We start from the raw sequence: 15,572 nt of genomic DNA, 5'->3' as shown, positions 1-15,572 counted from the left end.
TCCATAGGGTTACCAAGTGGCACGTGCCAAATGCCCCACTTCCCCACTCCTTATAGTTTGCCTCGTATATATTGCTTTTATTCTGAAAATTCGAAAGAAATCGGCAAACCTTCTGTGTTATATTCTCTGAACTCCTGGATGCGCTCATGGACTGTCGAGGGGACCTGGGAACATCCATATTGACTCCTATTCCGTTCTGCACTCTAAAGGCACGAGTAACTTCCTGATGCGAAAGGTTAACGACACGTATAGTTAGAATTCGAAGCTTTAAATTACATCTTGATGTTGAAAGTCGTCATAAAACTATATGCTAGAGGGCCATTGCAGTGTCAGTGGTCATTGATTTACATAGCTCTGATTATGATCGTGTTACAAAATTTAGTAATATTATCGGCTTTTGCAGAAGTTAGAACAAGGCTCCGTCTTTCAAAGGGCTGTATCAATTCATATCAAACGCATTTGCGGTTTGATATCAATTTGCATATACATGTATATTATTTACACAATGAAAGATCCGTATTAGTATGATTTGGATTTGAATCTATCAAAACTCTTTGTAAGGACGTGTCCCAGATTTATATTTCCTAGTAATGTGTTTAAGCCAAACCGTAAGTGAAAGGCAAAGATCGTATCTTCAACGTAAAGGGATCAAGAGAAAATGTTTTGGTAAGAACACGAAGCTCTTATTGGAGAAAAATGTGGCATTGAATCTACGTGATATAATTTTGTTTCTGCAGTCTGAAAGCACTTACTGGTAACCATCGCAACTTAATTACACTTTAATGATAAATGGTATATTTGAATAAAAAAGCAAGTCTCTATTCGAGTCTGGAAAGCAATCCGTTATCACCTTGTTTGGAAGTAAAATAAGTGGATCGTCAAAGCGAGTGCTATCAAGACTTTTTTTAACCACTACTTCATTATGGGTGGAAAATTGCATATCAATAGGTTGAGCAAGAGAGACTCTGTATATTTTTGGGGTAAAATGATATCAAATGTCCTGTCAATTGTACGCTTTTATCAATTGTTACCGATGACAAAAAAAAATAATGTTCCCGTTTCCAAAACATTTGGTAAGTTTGCTCTCAGCTCCATACAAGGTATGACAGTGCTTTCAATTTAGTTTTCAGGGAGTACACAAACAATGGCACCCGCAATTAGTATGCCTTTGTAAGATTTTAATCTTACGTTTGGTCTATTTTGTAATATGACCTTGGCGATCAAGATGACAATTTTAAATAATGTAATGTATAATCATGTTATAATTATGTTCAACAACATTTTATTCTAGTTTGGGAAAAAAGTCTGCCTTAAAAACGTTTCATAGAAATAGTTATTCACACGATCTTTTTAAAATGATTCTTCGATTTCAAATTTTGACAGTTACACATCTACTGTAGATAGTTTCAAGTTATATGACAGTATTATAGATCCACGTTTCATTTCATTTTCTTTTTCCCCTTCACTTCATATAAATAACATCAGTGCAAATCTTGACACATTAAACAAGATAAAGCCGTATTTACGAATTTATGAATTTTAGACTCTTGTTTGACTATGAACCTTCAGAAGAATCCACCTCTTCGATACTGTTGTGACCTTTGCGTCTGAAGCATGACTCCTACGTGGGCACGAGGCTGTCAATATAAGCTCGTTATCACTAGCGAAGCGCTACGACACTAATACCTTGAAATTAAGTCTCTGTGGCTAAGACATGGTTAGAAATGTCATCAGTATGATCTGGGTATTACCTAAAAGTGGCGATATTACAAACGTGTGCCCGAAATGCCACGTTGTAATTAGGAGTGAAGTAAAACCAAATGTTGACATGCTACTAAATCCAGAGTATTGTTTGTTTCGTAAAGCTGGTCATCATTAACGCACGACTTTATGCACGACAATTGACCTTGTGTTTCATGTAAAAACTTGTCGAGTATTTTATCCGAAAAGTTTTACGTTTGTCCGACAGATATCAGATAAACTGTACTTCTCAGCCAATCAAAATCAAGGAAAGTTGACATCTCTGAACTTCATCATAAAAAATAAGAGAAGAAACGTTCTTCCGATTCTTAATCATTTGGGAGCTGAATTCCGATATGAAATGTTGTGCCTACTTTTTCAAACTTGCCTTAGTGCTACAGGAAATTTGGTCCCATTCTGTTCAAACACCATTTTTTTCGGTGAAGATTTCCCAAGTTTTCATGATTTTGACACTCCAACTACTTCAGTAAATATAAACTTGCTGTCTACGATTTTTTTTTGGTATATTTTATTTATTTGTTCTGAATTCTAAATTCAGCCTACGTCGTTCAATCCCCCGCAGACACGAATTCGATCTCCCATGGTCAAAATGGAAATGCAAAACGTATTTAAGAACACAATCAATATGATCATCCACAAAGGTTCTTTAGAAATGCTTAAGACAATAGATAACAATGTAAAATAAAATATTGTCTTTCCTACCCGCGATTTGCAAACTTATAAATAGAACCACCACGATAATAAAATTTCACTGGGACTTTGAAACTTCATATGTCTTTTTCTCCTCGCTGCCAGGGGATACGTTTTAATTACACAGGATGAAAAAATATGATGTCTCTGTTGCTTGGTGTTTTCTCCTTGTAAGACAAGAAAAACGGGGCCCGCGGGAAGGTAGTAACCTGAGAGCCTCGGATGAATTTATGAGCATCACTAAGATGACGTTCTGATGTCCTCCCGTCATTTTTTTAGAACCCACACTCCTTATCTTCAGCTTACTCTTGAAGTCTTCAAGTATCTTTTGAACCTTCCATCCATCTTATGCTTGCGATAATATTCCTCTCCATATGGCTGCGTGTGATTTATTTATTGTTTTCCTTATCGTGCATGTAACTAAAAATTCAAAGAGACATTCGCCATTATTTGGAAAAGGAACTTTACATGATTAATTTGTGACATGTTTCCATATACATCCATTACATTTTGAGAAATCTTGTTTCATCATACTTATCTAACAAAGACTATTTAATTATTATTTTGAAACCCATGAATTTTTATATCGGTTAGACCTTACCAATAATGTACTCTTCACAGAGGGAAATAACACTATATTATTTTTCTGCACTGCAAATTGCAAGTCGGACAAATAGTATAGCAGTTCTCATCTCTCCCTTTTAAAACGTTTGATCTCAACGACCTCCAATCCTGATTCTATTTTCTTATTATATGCCATATAAATTTGACAGTCTTACTCAAATCTGATTTAGTCTTCCCTTATGTATTTAATTTGAGAGCTTGGGTTTGTTTTACTTCGTTTATTATGTGGTAAACCAGGGGGTAATATGAGCCAGCATATTTGAGCCAAGATGTGACCGCAGAGTATGCGAGTGGGATAAGCTTACCCCCGTCCTCGCCAGGAGGCACCGGGCGTGAAGGGCGATTAAACGTAAAATAACAGGGGTTTGGTATCAACGATGTCAGATGCAAATAAAACATATCGATTTCCATAGTCCACTATAATGAGGCTACACCCATACCATTGAAACCTACTCTCTAGATCGATCAAACTTATTGCATTAATTCGAGTGGCTTATATTTGGTCGGTTTGGAGTCGGGTTTCGATGGTGTGGCTGGATACAAAGACAGATGCATAAGAGGGATGATGAATTGATAGGGATGTGCTTGCTAATTTCAATATCTTCTTGAAATAAACATTTTTTTTCTAAATGTTTTTTAAAACCGCAGTCGTTGACGCTCTTGTCGTCGTAAAATTGCCCAAAATTTGACACCATTGTGCGATAAAATACAAAAGTTTTTTAAAAGTTGCTTCATACAAATATATTGCATTGCGATGTTTCGGACATTATCTAATTTAATTTTCTGTGTGTGTGTGTGTGTGTGGGAGAGAGAGAGAGGGGGGGGGGTGCTTTTGTGTACGTACGTGGGTGTTCGGATATGCGTCCTATTCTTGTTTTGGACAGGAACTTGTTATACAGTCGCTATCAAAATAATGCTTGTGTAATGAAATGTAAGTTTGTAAGAATGATTTTAGCTGCCAAAAAGGATTCTAGGACATCTACCCCCCTGGTTTATCTCCCACACAACCTTTTTTCTCCGTTTCTGTTTGTATATGCATGTGTTCTTTTTTAACATTGATTGATTTATTAATTGTTTCATTGTTTTTTTTTATTTATTGATTTGATTGATTGATTGATTGATTGAATGATTGTGTCATTGGTTGATCGATTGACTGATAAAGGTTTTTTAATTTTTCCAGAATTTCGACAATAAAATTTTAAAGTAGTGAAAAAACTTAAAAAAAGATTCTCTTAAATAAAAAGTAAAAGTGATAGTTAAACCTGACCTTAGAGTCTCACCATCGATTTTCTTGTTCTTTTATTTTTTTCTTTACAGTCCCCGTTGCGGGCATCATAGTCGGATCCCTCTGCGGCGCCGTCGTCCTCGCCGGCCTCGCCTTCCTCCTCTACCGCGTTTATAGGAGAAAGTGTGGGGCGCGGATGCGATATGAAAGATTAGGTGGGATGCAAAAGCAGCCGGCGCCGGCCGTTCAGATCGACGGCAAAAGTTTGGCGACGCCCTCTGTAAGGTATGTATGGTTAGTGTCCCATTTTTGGCGTGATCAGGTTTGCCACTAGACGGTTGATGGTTATAGACCATGTCTATACTGCTAGAGTTGATTATAATTACTAAGACTATAATAAATGTTGATCTCCCTCCTCCTCCAAATAAGAAATGAATAAATAAATGAATGAAGAAACAAACAGATAAATAGATAGATAGATGCATAGATAAATCAATAAATATATTAATACATGTAGATAAATAAATAGATGAATGAATAAATAAATAAATAATAATTATTAGTATAATAGCAATTGTAAAAATAAATGATTAAACTAATGATATAAGTATAAATAGTCAAATATAAACCAATCAATAAGTCAGATATAAACCAATAAATAAGAGTAGATAGATGAAGGAAATATGACAATTAATGAAATAGGTCAATAAAGAAAAAGATTACTACATAAAGAGATCAATATCATAAAAAATAATTGGAAATTCATGTTTACGATAGGGCTATCAAAATGTTTCTGCCCTCTTTTATTTCAATTTATTTGGAGTACCATAACATTTTGCAGACTGAGAGTCATTTTTTAAAAATAGCTATTACAATGGGCATTTTGAACCCGAAAGGCTATCAACGTGATCAAAATGTATGTTATGTGATCATTAAAAACACAACTTTGAAGTGTATAGTTCTGAATGTTTACCCCTCATCTAGTCATTGTGAAAGACAAATAAACCTATGAAAGTAGTCATTTAAAAAAAAAATGTTGATGCTGACTGTGAAGAGAGTGCTGATGGTAATAATAATTAAACAGAATGGTAATACTAATAATATTTAGTGGAGAAAAATAACCATGACAAATTAGTATATTAGGTTCTTGATACACTGTAAAAACTGTGGTGTTGAAACTGACACCATTTTGTGTTAATAGAGGACCCTGACGTGTTAAAATAACACCCTAGAGATCGAACATAACACCAAAGAGTGTAAATGTAACAACCATAGGTGTTGTAATAACACCTATAGGTGTAAAACTAACACCACCAATTTAACACCGGTGTAAAATAACTGGTGTTGTCCTCTATATACACCGGTTAAAACCACAGTTTTTGATGTGTACATACTAAAAACGTTCTAAGAATTTACCATTGAACCTTATATTCTACCTCGCATTTACCCAACAAGCATAACGTTTGTTTTGTTCTATTATTTCGCATATATGCATTCCACTTCTTTTCAATCTTGTTTACAATCTACACTGTCATAGTGTATTATTTGTGACGTGCAGTAGTACAGACTCCAAGAAAGGGAAATCGTATTCTGAAAGCTAATTTATAAGAGATATATGGCGCTTTTAAAAGATTAGTTGCGTGCCAGCCAAGCAAGAAATCAATTTCGTCAATTATGAAAAATTCAGTCGCAAGATGTCTCCAGGCAATGGCGACAATCGGCAAAAGTGCAATAAATATTTTCACTGGTCGAGTAAGCTGGAAAAGAAAAGGATAAGGTGGAACCGTCAGAGCATTATACAGATTAAATCTCTTCTGACCATAGAGACGAGTTCGAAATCTCGAAATAATATGTTTGAAGAGGATGATGAATATCCCACTGTATGGTAAAAATGATTTATACTGCATAATGTTTCAGGTATAGAGGGAATATTGCGGATTGCCAATATTTTGTGTGTATTATTGTTTGTTATAACGTATATAAGACCGTTTTGGTGGTGCACGAAAAGGCTAGTTTTCTTCTGCAGAAATCGCCAAGATGCGATATCAGAGCATACTGCACGATGCATCAAAATGTTGCGCACATACGGGTGTGCAAATTTTAATTTTGAGAACAGAAAAGTGAAAGTATATTTTTATAAAGAAATCTGGCTATCACACCGGTTGCTGTTGTTGCTTTTCTGCCATTTGAAGGTCAAACCATCTGCTTTCCTGATCATGTGACCTTTTCGGGGTGTCCGCAAGTCTCTCTTGCCCATCTTTTTAATAACCTTCAGCAAACTTTAATAATTTTCAAGAGCTGCCTCAAGAAGGACAGAAAGGTCCGCCATCTTAGGTTACTATTCCTACTGTTATTTTTAATATAAAAACTCATATATACATCGATCCACGCCAGTGAATATATATATATATACATATATAGTTCTGTTTTCGTTGTTTCAAAGAAATGACGCCCACTCGGCCGCTCACAAACAATCTATATTTTCACACCTTGTATAACGCCAAAGATGCCACGTAGTTCTGTAGATTAATTGGTTGAGTAGAATTCTGCAAAAAATAAACTTGACATTTTTTTCGTTTAATGAAAAAGCATGCTGGCCTTTTTCAGTTGCTATTTTTTTTTTCATTTTAGGGGGTGTCAGAATATACTTGCCTCTCCTGTCGAGGTACGCCATCGCATAAAATTACATGTACATGCAACTACTACTATATGAGTAGGAGCAGAAATAGTATAAGTAGTAGAAGTAGTAGTAGTATAGTAGTAGAAGTAGTACTAATAGTAGTAGTAGACATGGTAGACGTAGTAGTAGTAGTAGTAGTAGTAGTAGTAGTAGTAGTAGTAGTAGTAGTAGTAGTAGTAGTAGTAGTAGGTGGTAGTAGTAGTAGTAGTAGTAGGTATAGTAGTAGTAGTAGTAGTAGTAGTAGTAGTAGTAGTAGAAATAGTAGTAGTAGTAGTAGTTACTTGGAATAAAAGCAAGCATTGAATCAGTAATTAATCTCATATACACTTGCGTTTTGAGGTTTTTCATGCGAAATAAGCGTGGAATGCATGCATGTAGTGTGAATAATAACCACATTTAGCGGGCTAAATGTACTATTGGTAATCCTACGTGTAATGGTCATGGCAGTAAAGAGTGTTCCTGCGTGCAACAATCATGTAAAGTGCATACTGAATACAATAGCCTACAAATATAAGGATATTTTCTTTTCGATTTGATGCAGTCGACTTGTCAAAGACATTTTTTTTCTTGTTCTCTTTAAATCCTAACAATAATGCACTTGACGATACCCAAAATCTTGTCTTCCTGCATTATTGAATATTTTCTTGTTTCCGTTTCTTTTCCCGCCCTTTTGGTGCTTAGTTGAAGCTTCCATTGATTCATAATAGAAGGACACATGTCTGTTTGTTTGGTTTTTTTGCAATCGAGGGGAGGGGGAACATCCTAAGATATTTTTCAAAAATATTGTTACTGTTGCGAATTCCCCCTAAGAAAAAGATGCGCCCAAGTTTTGCTCCAGATCCTTCAATTGAAATTTCAAAGGGCAGAAAAGACTCCAAATTGCAATATCAACGATAATAGTCATTCGTGTCGTTTGCAAAAAATAAATCATCATATCTTTTTGCATTGTGCATTCAAAAGATCGAGCGCCTGTATGCAGAAGGTCGCATTTCTTAGACTTAATTTTATTGATAATAGTAATGTAAGTTTTATTAAGCGCATGATAATAAATTGATACTAATTCTCTATGCGCGTTACAAGAAAATGCATTAGACGAAACTTTCACGATGACGGTCTCCTACGTTCATTAATTAAGTTTTTGTTGTTATTAAAATGTGTAATTTATCATCACAGCGTTATTTTGGATTCATCAAGTATTATGACTATATTGTTTATAATGCGGATTATTTTGATATTTCTAACGCAGTAATAAAAATAAACAAACCTAATCTATAGAATCTACATAAGTTCAATAATAACTTAATAGTTTCCAGCATGTATACGTCTTAATAACAAAGTAACATACATATTGGTACGACTCAGCATAGGAGCGAACCCATGACCTTCGAATCATGGGGGGCGCTCTACCACTAAGCCACAATGTCAAATTCGCAATTCGCCTCGGTTGTGTAGCTCCCTTCCTTTTCTATTTTTTGGCCATAACTCCCTACACATCCCCGCCCTCACCCTGACTCCTGTTTACGCATACATGGCATAGAGAGATAATTATTGATTCCATCTCCCTGGTAATAATTAATCATTCAAAAGCAAATGATATGATTTCATTACTCATCCACTTTATCGAGCGCCCTGATCATCAACGATAATTGGGCCACGCTGGGAATTGCGCTTCACATAAAAGTACGTGCGAGTTATTAGTGGCTTGATTATGTTAAGAAAAAATGTGTAATTTCATGGGGCCCGGTACTGCCTGCGCTGTGTTTTATAAACCAGTTAATTCTATTATTGACTTCTTCTGTTTACATGCAACTCTCGAATTCCCGTGATTTCTATAATTGAATCCAAATTTGATTTTTTAGAAATGATTACATTATTCTGATAGAGTTAAAATAATATCGCCTATTATAGTGATTTAAAAATCTTGTTGTATTGGCGTCTTCCTATACAATTAAATCTAATTGAATCATTACGTAGGAATCGTAGGAATGAGATTGGCTATGAAGCAGCAAACAAATAAATGCAATTAAAGGGGAATGAAACCTTTGGAACAAATAGGCTTGTGTAGAAACAGAAAAATCAAAGAATAAGAATAAAGAAAGTTTGAGAAAAATCGGACAAATAGTGAGAAAGTTATGAGCATTTGAATATTGCAATCACTAATGCTATGGAGATCCTCCTATTGGCAATGCGACAAGGATGTGTGATGTCACTGGTGAACAACTTTCCCTTTGGTGGACTATAAAATACCCTCAAAATGTCTCTTTTTGCTTTTTCTTATGATGATACAAACTCTTTATCCATGATGTATTCTTAAAAAATATGTATTACATGCCCTCATGTAGAAAGAACACACGATCTAGGGATAAGATGTGATAAAAGAGGCAATTCAAGTGTAATATATACTAAAATATTGGGGAGAGTTGTTCACAATGACATCACACATCTTTGTCGCATTGCCAATTTGCCAGAGGCGTCGATCCTGGGGGGCACGGGGCGATCGCCCCGCCAATGAAAATATTGGGGGGGGGCAAACATATCATTTTGCCCCCCAATAATTCCGGATATGCATTAAAAATAAACAAGATTGTAATGTTCAGCAAGCGAGATGGTGATACACAACTCGTTCTTTATTTAAAATCGTGCTTAAAATGTCCGCTTTTCAGATTGGAATATAAAAATTTTCAGCTCGCGCTTCGCGCTCGCATCATTTCTGTAGCAAAAAACCATACTTTTCATGATTAAATAGGTAAATGTAAATGTCCCATTTTCACTTTCAGTTCTAAGCCTCAAAAGAACTGCTTCGATTTGCAATCATCTTTTCGTGGATATATATCTTGTTCTTCATCAAAAACGTCCATTAAACTGTAATTTTTTCAGATCGAAATATCAAAATTTTCAGCTCGCGCTTCGCGCTCGCATCTATTGTTCTTTTAGATACAAATCTTAATCACTGGTACCAATAATGCTTAGAATATCAAGTTTTCAGGTCAGAATATAAAGAAATTTCAGCTCACTCTCGGCACTCGTACTAGATTCTGTGTAGTGAGATATGTATCCTCCTCATGAGTTACTACAAACAGTCCTAAACCGGCACGCTTTTCCAGTCAGTATACTAAAAAAAATCAGCTCGCGCTTCGCGCTCGCATTAATTTTTTTGTGAGGTCTCATGAGTCATATATATATATATATATATATATATATATATATACACACACACGCATATGTGTGTGTGTATGTACATATGTGTGTGTGGGTGTTTTGTACGATCGAGCGCCTTTAGAACGTTAATGATTTTGCCCCCCCAATCTGAAAAATGGATCGACGCCCTGCAATTTGCTATCTCCATAGCAACAGTGATCGCAATATTCAAATGCTCATAACTTTCTCATTATTTGTCCGAATTTTCTCAAACTTTTGTTGATCTGTTTCTTTGATTTTTCTGTTTTCACACAAGCTATCTTGTTCCAATGGTTTCATTCTCCTTTAAGGTTGCAAGTTCTAAAACCAAAGAATAAAAAAAAATGCAAAACTATAATACAAACCAATCAGTTGCTAGACCAAGGGGGTGGTTTGTGGGTTGAAACAAAACACCACAAACACCATTACCATCAACAAAGCATTTTAAAGATATAGTCATCGTATTTTAATTTACCTCCACGCACAATGTCCACTCCCTGTGGAGTATTTTCATTACTGGGCAGTCAAGGTCATATTGCAATGCTAACGCCTCTTACTATAGTAAAGAGTTATATTGTAGATTGAATTCTTAGCATACGACCTCCTGGCCACGTGATCACCCTCTGGTGACAGTTTCATTTTCTTCGAATGAGAATTCTTCTATTTTAAGTCCCATTAATCTAGGTCAATCAGAGTTTAAGAAAAAGGGTCGGCCATAATCTCAACCCATTCTCCCGAGGCTTATCCATTCTTCCAAGGTCGTACTTATCCCCGTCTATTCGGTCCATCTTAATCTGTAATTTATCTTTCAGAATCCCAAAGCCTGTTCTATAATCCCAACCATCTGAGGGTCAGATGAAAATCTATAAAATTAATTACTCTTTAAAATGGGTTCTCTTTTAACCTCTAAACCTTATATGGATCCTTTGTACAAACGCAATGTATAAATAGGACCATTTTTTTAAAAGACCGATATCACGAGTGCGCCCTCAGAGAAAATACGTACAATCCAATGTTAAGGCCCCAGATACCGGGCTAAGGGGACTTCAGGCACCTCCCCCCCCCCCCCACACACACATTCACGTACACTTATGGTTGTGTATGAAAACGTAAAAATAAACATAATATTGTTTTTAATGGTCAGCCATCCCCAATTTCGAAACCCTTCCGCGGCCCTTGTATTGACAGTTTTTTTTCACATTTTTTTTGTATGCTTGTCACGTTTTGCCCCGACTTGTTGTTATGAAATTTAGCAAGTGGGGAGTCGATATTTCCTTTCCTCTGTTCATATAAACTCTTGCCGCTTGTGTTTCTTTAAACCATGTGTTTCATAGAAAGGTAAAAGGGGCCAAAGAGGCCAGGCGTTTATTTCAGGTGTCGTATTCTTGTGTCTAAATTACGTATATTTAAAGATACGAGAGGTTCGTGTGTTCAAAATCCTACTGAGGCACACTGTCCTTTAGCATGTGTAGCAAAGGATTATTTTAGATTTCTCATGTTTATGATACTTGGAATAGATGGCGTCTGACAGGACTTCTTAAACAAAATAACAGAAACGCGCATTATTTCTCACGACTGAGGATGGACATTAGTAGGCATATTTTGTATAATTCAAGTGTCGACCTTAGAAAGTGAACACATGACCTTTCACCTTTTCTAGTCGCAAAAAATACAACAATTAGTTTCCATTTAGCTGTGTAGGTATTAGTTCTGACTTTTCTCCAAGTATAAGCTATACATTTACAAAGAAAATCTGTCTTCCGGACTTTAAATCCATTTTGCAGACCAAACAAGCTTGTTGACAAGCTCCTTAAATCTATAATTTCCACTCGTGAGCCAATAAAGGGCTTCCGTCTAATATAGAATGACCGTTTCGTGTAAGCATGGGAACAGCTATCGATTTCGAAGCTCTCCAAAGATTCTGTTTGTCCCGGATCTTTTCCAGCAAACCACCTGCTCGTAAAATCCATAACACGACAGAATCTTAAGTAGGAAAACTGTCACATTTTATAAAAAAGAAGAAGGATAAGGAGGTGCAGCCCGAGTGAGAACTAAATGACTGAGTACTTATTGAAGAAGAGGAAATAATGAAAAAATGGCTGCAGAGATTCCCTTCCTCATGTTCCTCTTCATGCTCTTCAAGTGCTTTGTTAAGGCAATCCGAATTCTCACACAATTTTTCGAAGTTTCTCTTTACCTCCCTCCGTTCCCGCTTTTCAGTCTTCTGTTTCCCGTCTCCCTCATCTCCCTATATATATATTCATGTAACTCGCCCCCCTCTTTCTCTTCCACTCTCTTGTTTTTGCATCCCCAACTCTCTTTTTCTCGTATGTCGTCTAATTCTCCCATTTCCCCTCTTTCCATCCCACTTGTCATTCGCACTCTCTTCGTCCTCTCTTCTTGTTAAATAGAAACATCTGAAGTGAAAATATCATATTTCATCAGAAATTCAAATTAAAAATATATAAAATTATATATCAGGGGCCGCGGAACGGTTTTCAAAGTAGGGGGCTGACCCGTGCAGAAAATCACAATCATATGGTCATTTTTACGTTTTTGTACATGGTTTTGGAAAAAGTGGGGGCAGAAGCTCCCCCAGCCCCCCAACCCCACACCACTTTCGCGGCCCTTGTATATCATCACATTTCCCACACACTCACCATGGTGATTACATTTCATATTACACGCATTACATGATATGAATAGACAGTGTGAAGCGAAAATGTATACTCTTCATTATAAATAATATCCTCAGATACACTCGAATCTTTTCTAAGACTATCCAGCTAAGATAGAGCTAATTCAATGACGTCAAATTCTAATCATGAGAGGAAACGCGTGTTCAATCTTACGAAAGAGTCATATTTCAACTTTCTCTCCATTTATCCCCTTTCCCTTTTCCCTCTTTCTGCTCATAAAACTTGCTTTTCTTTCTTTATGAGGCGGAAGGCCATCGCCGATGGCTTTCAACACGAAATAGGTCAAGTGATCATGTGCTTGAGATTTCTTCCTTTCCTTTCTATCATTTTTCACAACGACGGTATTTTTGTGTTTCTTTTTTCCTTTACCTACGTGTGAGGAATCGCACTAGATGCTATATGAGGAGGGTAGTAGTTAGCTTTGCCTGGCTGTGGAATGCTTTTGGGTGTATTCACGCGCCAGAGATGCTCAGCCTGGCGTTAAACTGCAGGCAATGCAGCAAAGCGTACTCTATTTGTTGGTAAAATAAGCACGCGTATTTATTTACCAAAGGCAATTCTTGTTCTGCCTGTTTCTGGCTACCTTCCCTGTAGTATACATGACTTTTGTATGCAGACTCTCCAACATTAACGGTGATACAGGCTCTGTGCATACCCCCTGAAACTATCGTTTGACCAAGTCTCTACTGCGTGTTATTTGTCTTTGGTGCTGTTAACGGTGTCTAATTATAATTTTTCAGGTCATTGGCCTTATACCTCAGTCACATTTACTCTACGCCGGCCTTATACGGCGAGTCGAAAACAGCCGTATTAATCATTTCTACACTGTTAGAAAATTTATCCTTGAAATAAAAGAAGTTCCTGCAGCAGAGTCTCGAGAACACCTGTAATCTTAACAGATTGCGTAATCTTACAGGAAATTGGTATTTGGTGTATGGCATCTTACAAATTTCCTTGAATAAAACAGTCTTTTCACCTTTTTAAACAGACCTGTTCTGTTAAATTGCAGAAAAAAATCATGTTTTATGAATTTACAGAATGATTCTGTATTTGCTTTCTGCAAAATCTTCTTTTATTTCTCTGTAAAATCACGGGTTTTTTTAACAGTGTAATAATATGCAGCTAATACAAAAAAATCGACTCGCCTTAGGCCGCCGTAGAGCAAATGTGACTGAGGTATTAATGCCCCAGTCACACAAACCAACCAATCCTGACATACCAAATTTATAACGTTATTACCAGTGACATACCATCGGTTGATGTGGAGTCAGTCTCGTTGGTGTGAATGTAGCCTTATTGGACGATGTCTTCGTGCCTTACCATCGTTTCGTGTTGATAATGGTTTCTTCGATTTCCTTTATCTACTTGCTTTATTCTCTCCTAATGTCTCTAGTTTATCTCAGTAGTTTATAAGCCTGTCTTACACTCTGAAAAAAGGTTTACCCAAAATTGGGTAATATCGGAACATGCAAGTTGGTTGGGTAAAATGAATTTGTATATTTTGTAAATGTTGCGTTGAAATAGCCCAATATATGGTAACAAAATATCCAGCAAACAGGAACGTTCCCTTTCTTCAAAATATTGGGTTAGATTTAACTCGGTGTTTTTAGAGTGTATCTCTTAATATCTACCTTCTCATATGAGCCATAACCCCGCTCAACCTCTTTAAATCTGTCTTAGTTTTCACTTTTTACAATCAAGAAGCTGTTCACTCTGAATTTCGCAAAGACCATTATAGTCCCTCTTATCCATTTTTTTTTGTTTAATATTTCTATTTTACCTCGTCCCTCTCCCCTCCACCATCCCTCCCTTCTCTCTCCCTCTCTCTTCGTATATCGATTGCGCCCTGCCAGAGTTGGAATCAGCTGGAAACGCCAAAATCTTTACGAATATTTATTTTCATCTTTAAACATTATAGGACTACTTTCAAGGTTGTAGTATCCACAGTATTTCTTTTTGACTAGTATTAAAAAGGAATAATCTGAATTGTTGGCACGCTCGCTTTGCTCACTTTTGATATCTCTGAAATCACTTCAGCGTATACAATTTTCATTCAGCCCCCTTCCAAAGAAAATCATTGCCTCATTTTTCAATTCCCTCTCTCGCTTCCTGCCAATCTCTGAATATGCTCTCCCTCATCCACCATCTTTTCCGAATCGATTGTTCTGTGTTGCCGTGTTTCCCGAGTGTCTTTTGATAAATCCTGAATGTGATCACCCTAGACAGAATTAATCTAATTTTGCGAGAGATATCGGAAAATCAAGCCTCATGGCGACTTTCTTGCAGAAATAAATCTCCCCAATGAATCTTTATCATTCGCTTGCGAGACAAGGGATTGCATCGTCAATTAAAAAGGGTTTAAGGGATTGATGTTCCAATATTTCGCCAGTATGTTCCCTAATACATTCCATCAAGGAAAATAGGGTGTGCCGTATACGGCGCCTATCATGCAGCTATATAGGCATGGCGATGTCCCCCATAATTCGCTCCAGTTCACGGAAATTTGGGTAACTTGGGGGGCCTGTTGCACAATGAGCATGATGAGTTGTGCCTAACTGTAACTCAGACATTCAAACGCAGTTCTCAAGGGTATGCTTTCGATTGGTTGCAAAAATAACTTGCAATCAAACACGTTTTTCACTTGAAATAAATAAAAAGAAAACAAACGCGCATTGAGGATTTGCAATAAAACTATTCCAGTCCATGGAAAAGATTT

The 15,572-nt window shown here is 36.6% G+C and overlaps 1 protein-coding gene across 2 annotated transcripts in view; it reads left to right on the top strand.

Moving 5' to 3' along the window:
- Nucleotides 1-4,395: 4,395 nt before the first annotated feature.
- LOC121431832 (synaptotagmin-15-like) overlaps nt 4,396-15,572 on the top strand; it is a 49,097-nt gene continuing 37,920 nt past the window's right edge. The window contains exon 1 of one of the 2 annotated variants that reach the window (XM_041629589.1): nt 4,396-4,585. In XM_041629589.1, the coding sequence (XP_041485523.1) occupies nt 4,497-4,585 (89 nt within the window). In that variant the 5' untranslated portion in view covers nt 4,396-4,496. Of the gene's footprint in view, nt 4,595-15,572 lie in introns of both variants that reach the window. The other variant, XM_041629587.1, reaches the window with a different exon arrangement.

The sequence above is a fragment of the Lytechinus variegatus genome, chromosome 18, assembly GCF_018143015.1.
Source record: "Lytechinus variegatus isolate NC3 chromosome 18, Lvar_3.0, whole genome shotgun sequence".
Classification (NCBI taxonomy): Eukaryota; Metazoa; Echinodermata; class Echinoidea; order Temnopleuroida; family Toxopneustidae; genus Lytechinus; species Lytechinus variegatus.
The sequence above is the reverse complement of the archived record's forward strand: the minus strand, read 5'-3'. Positions and strand labels throughout refer to the sequence as shown.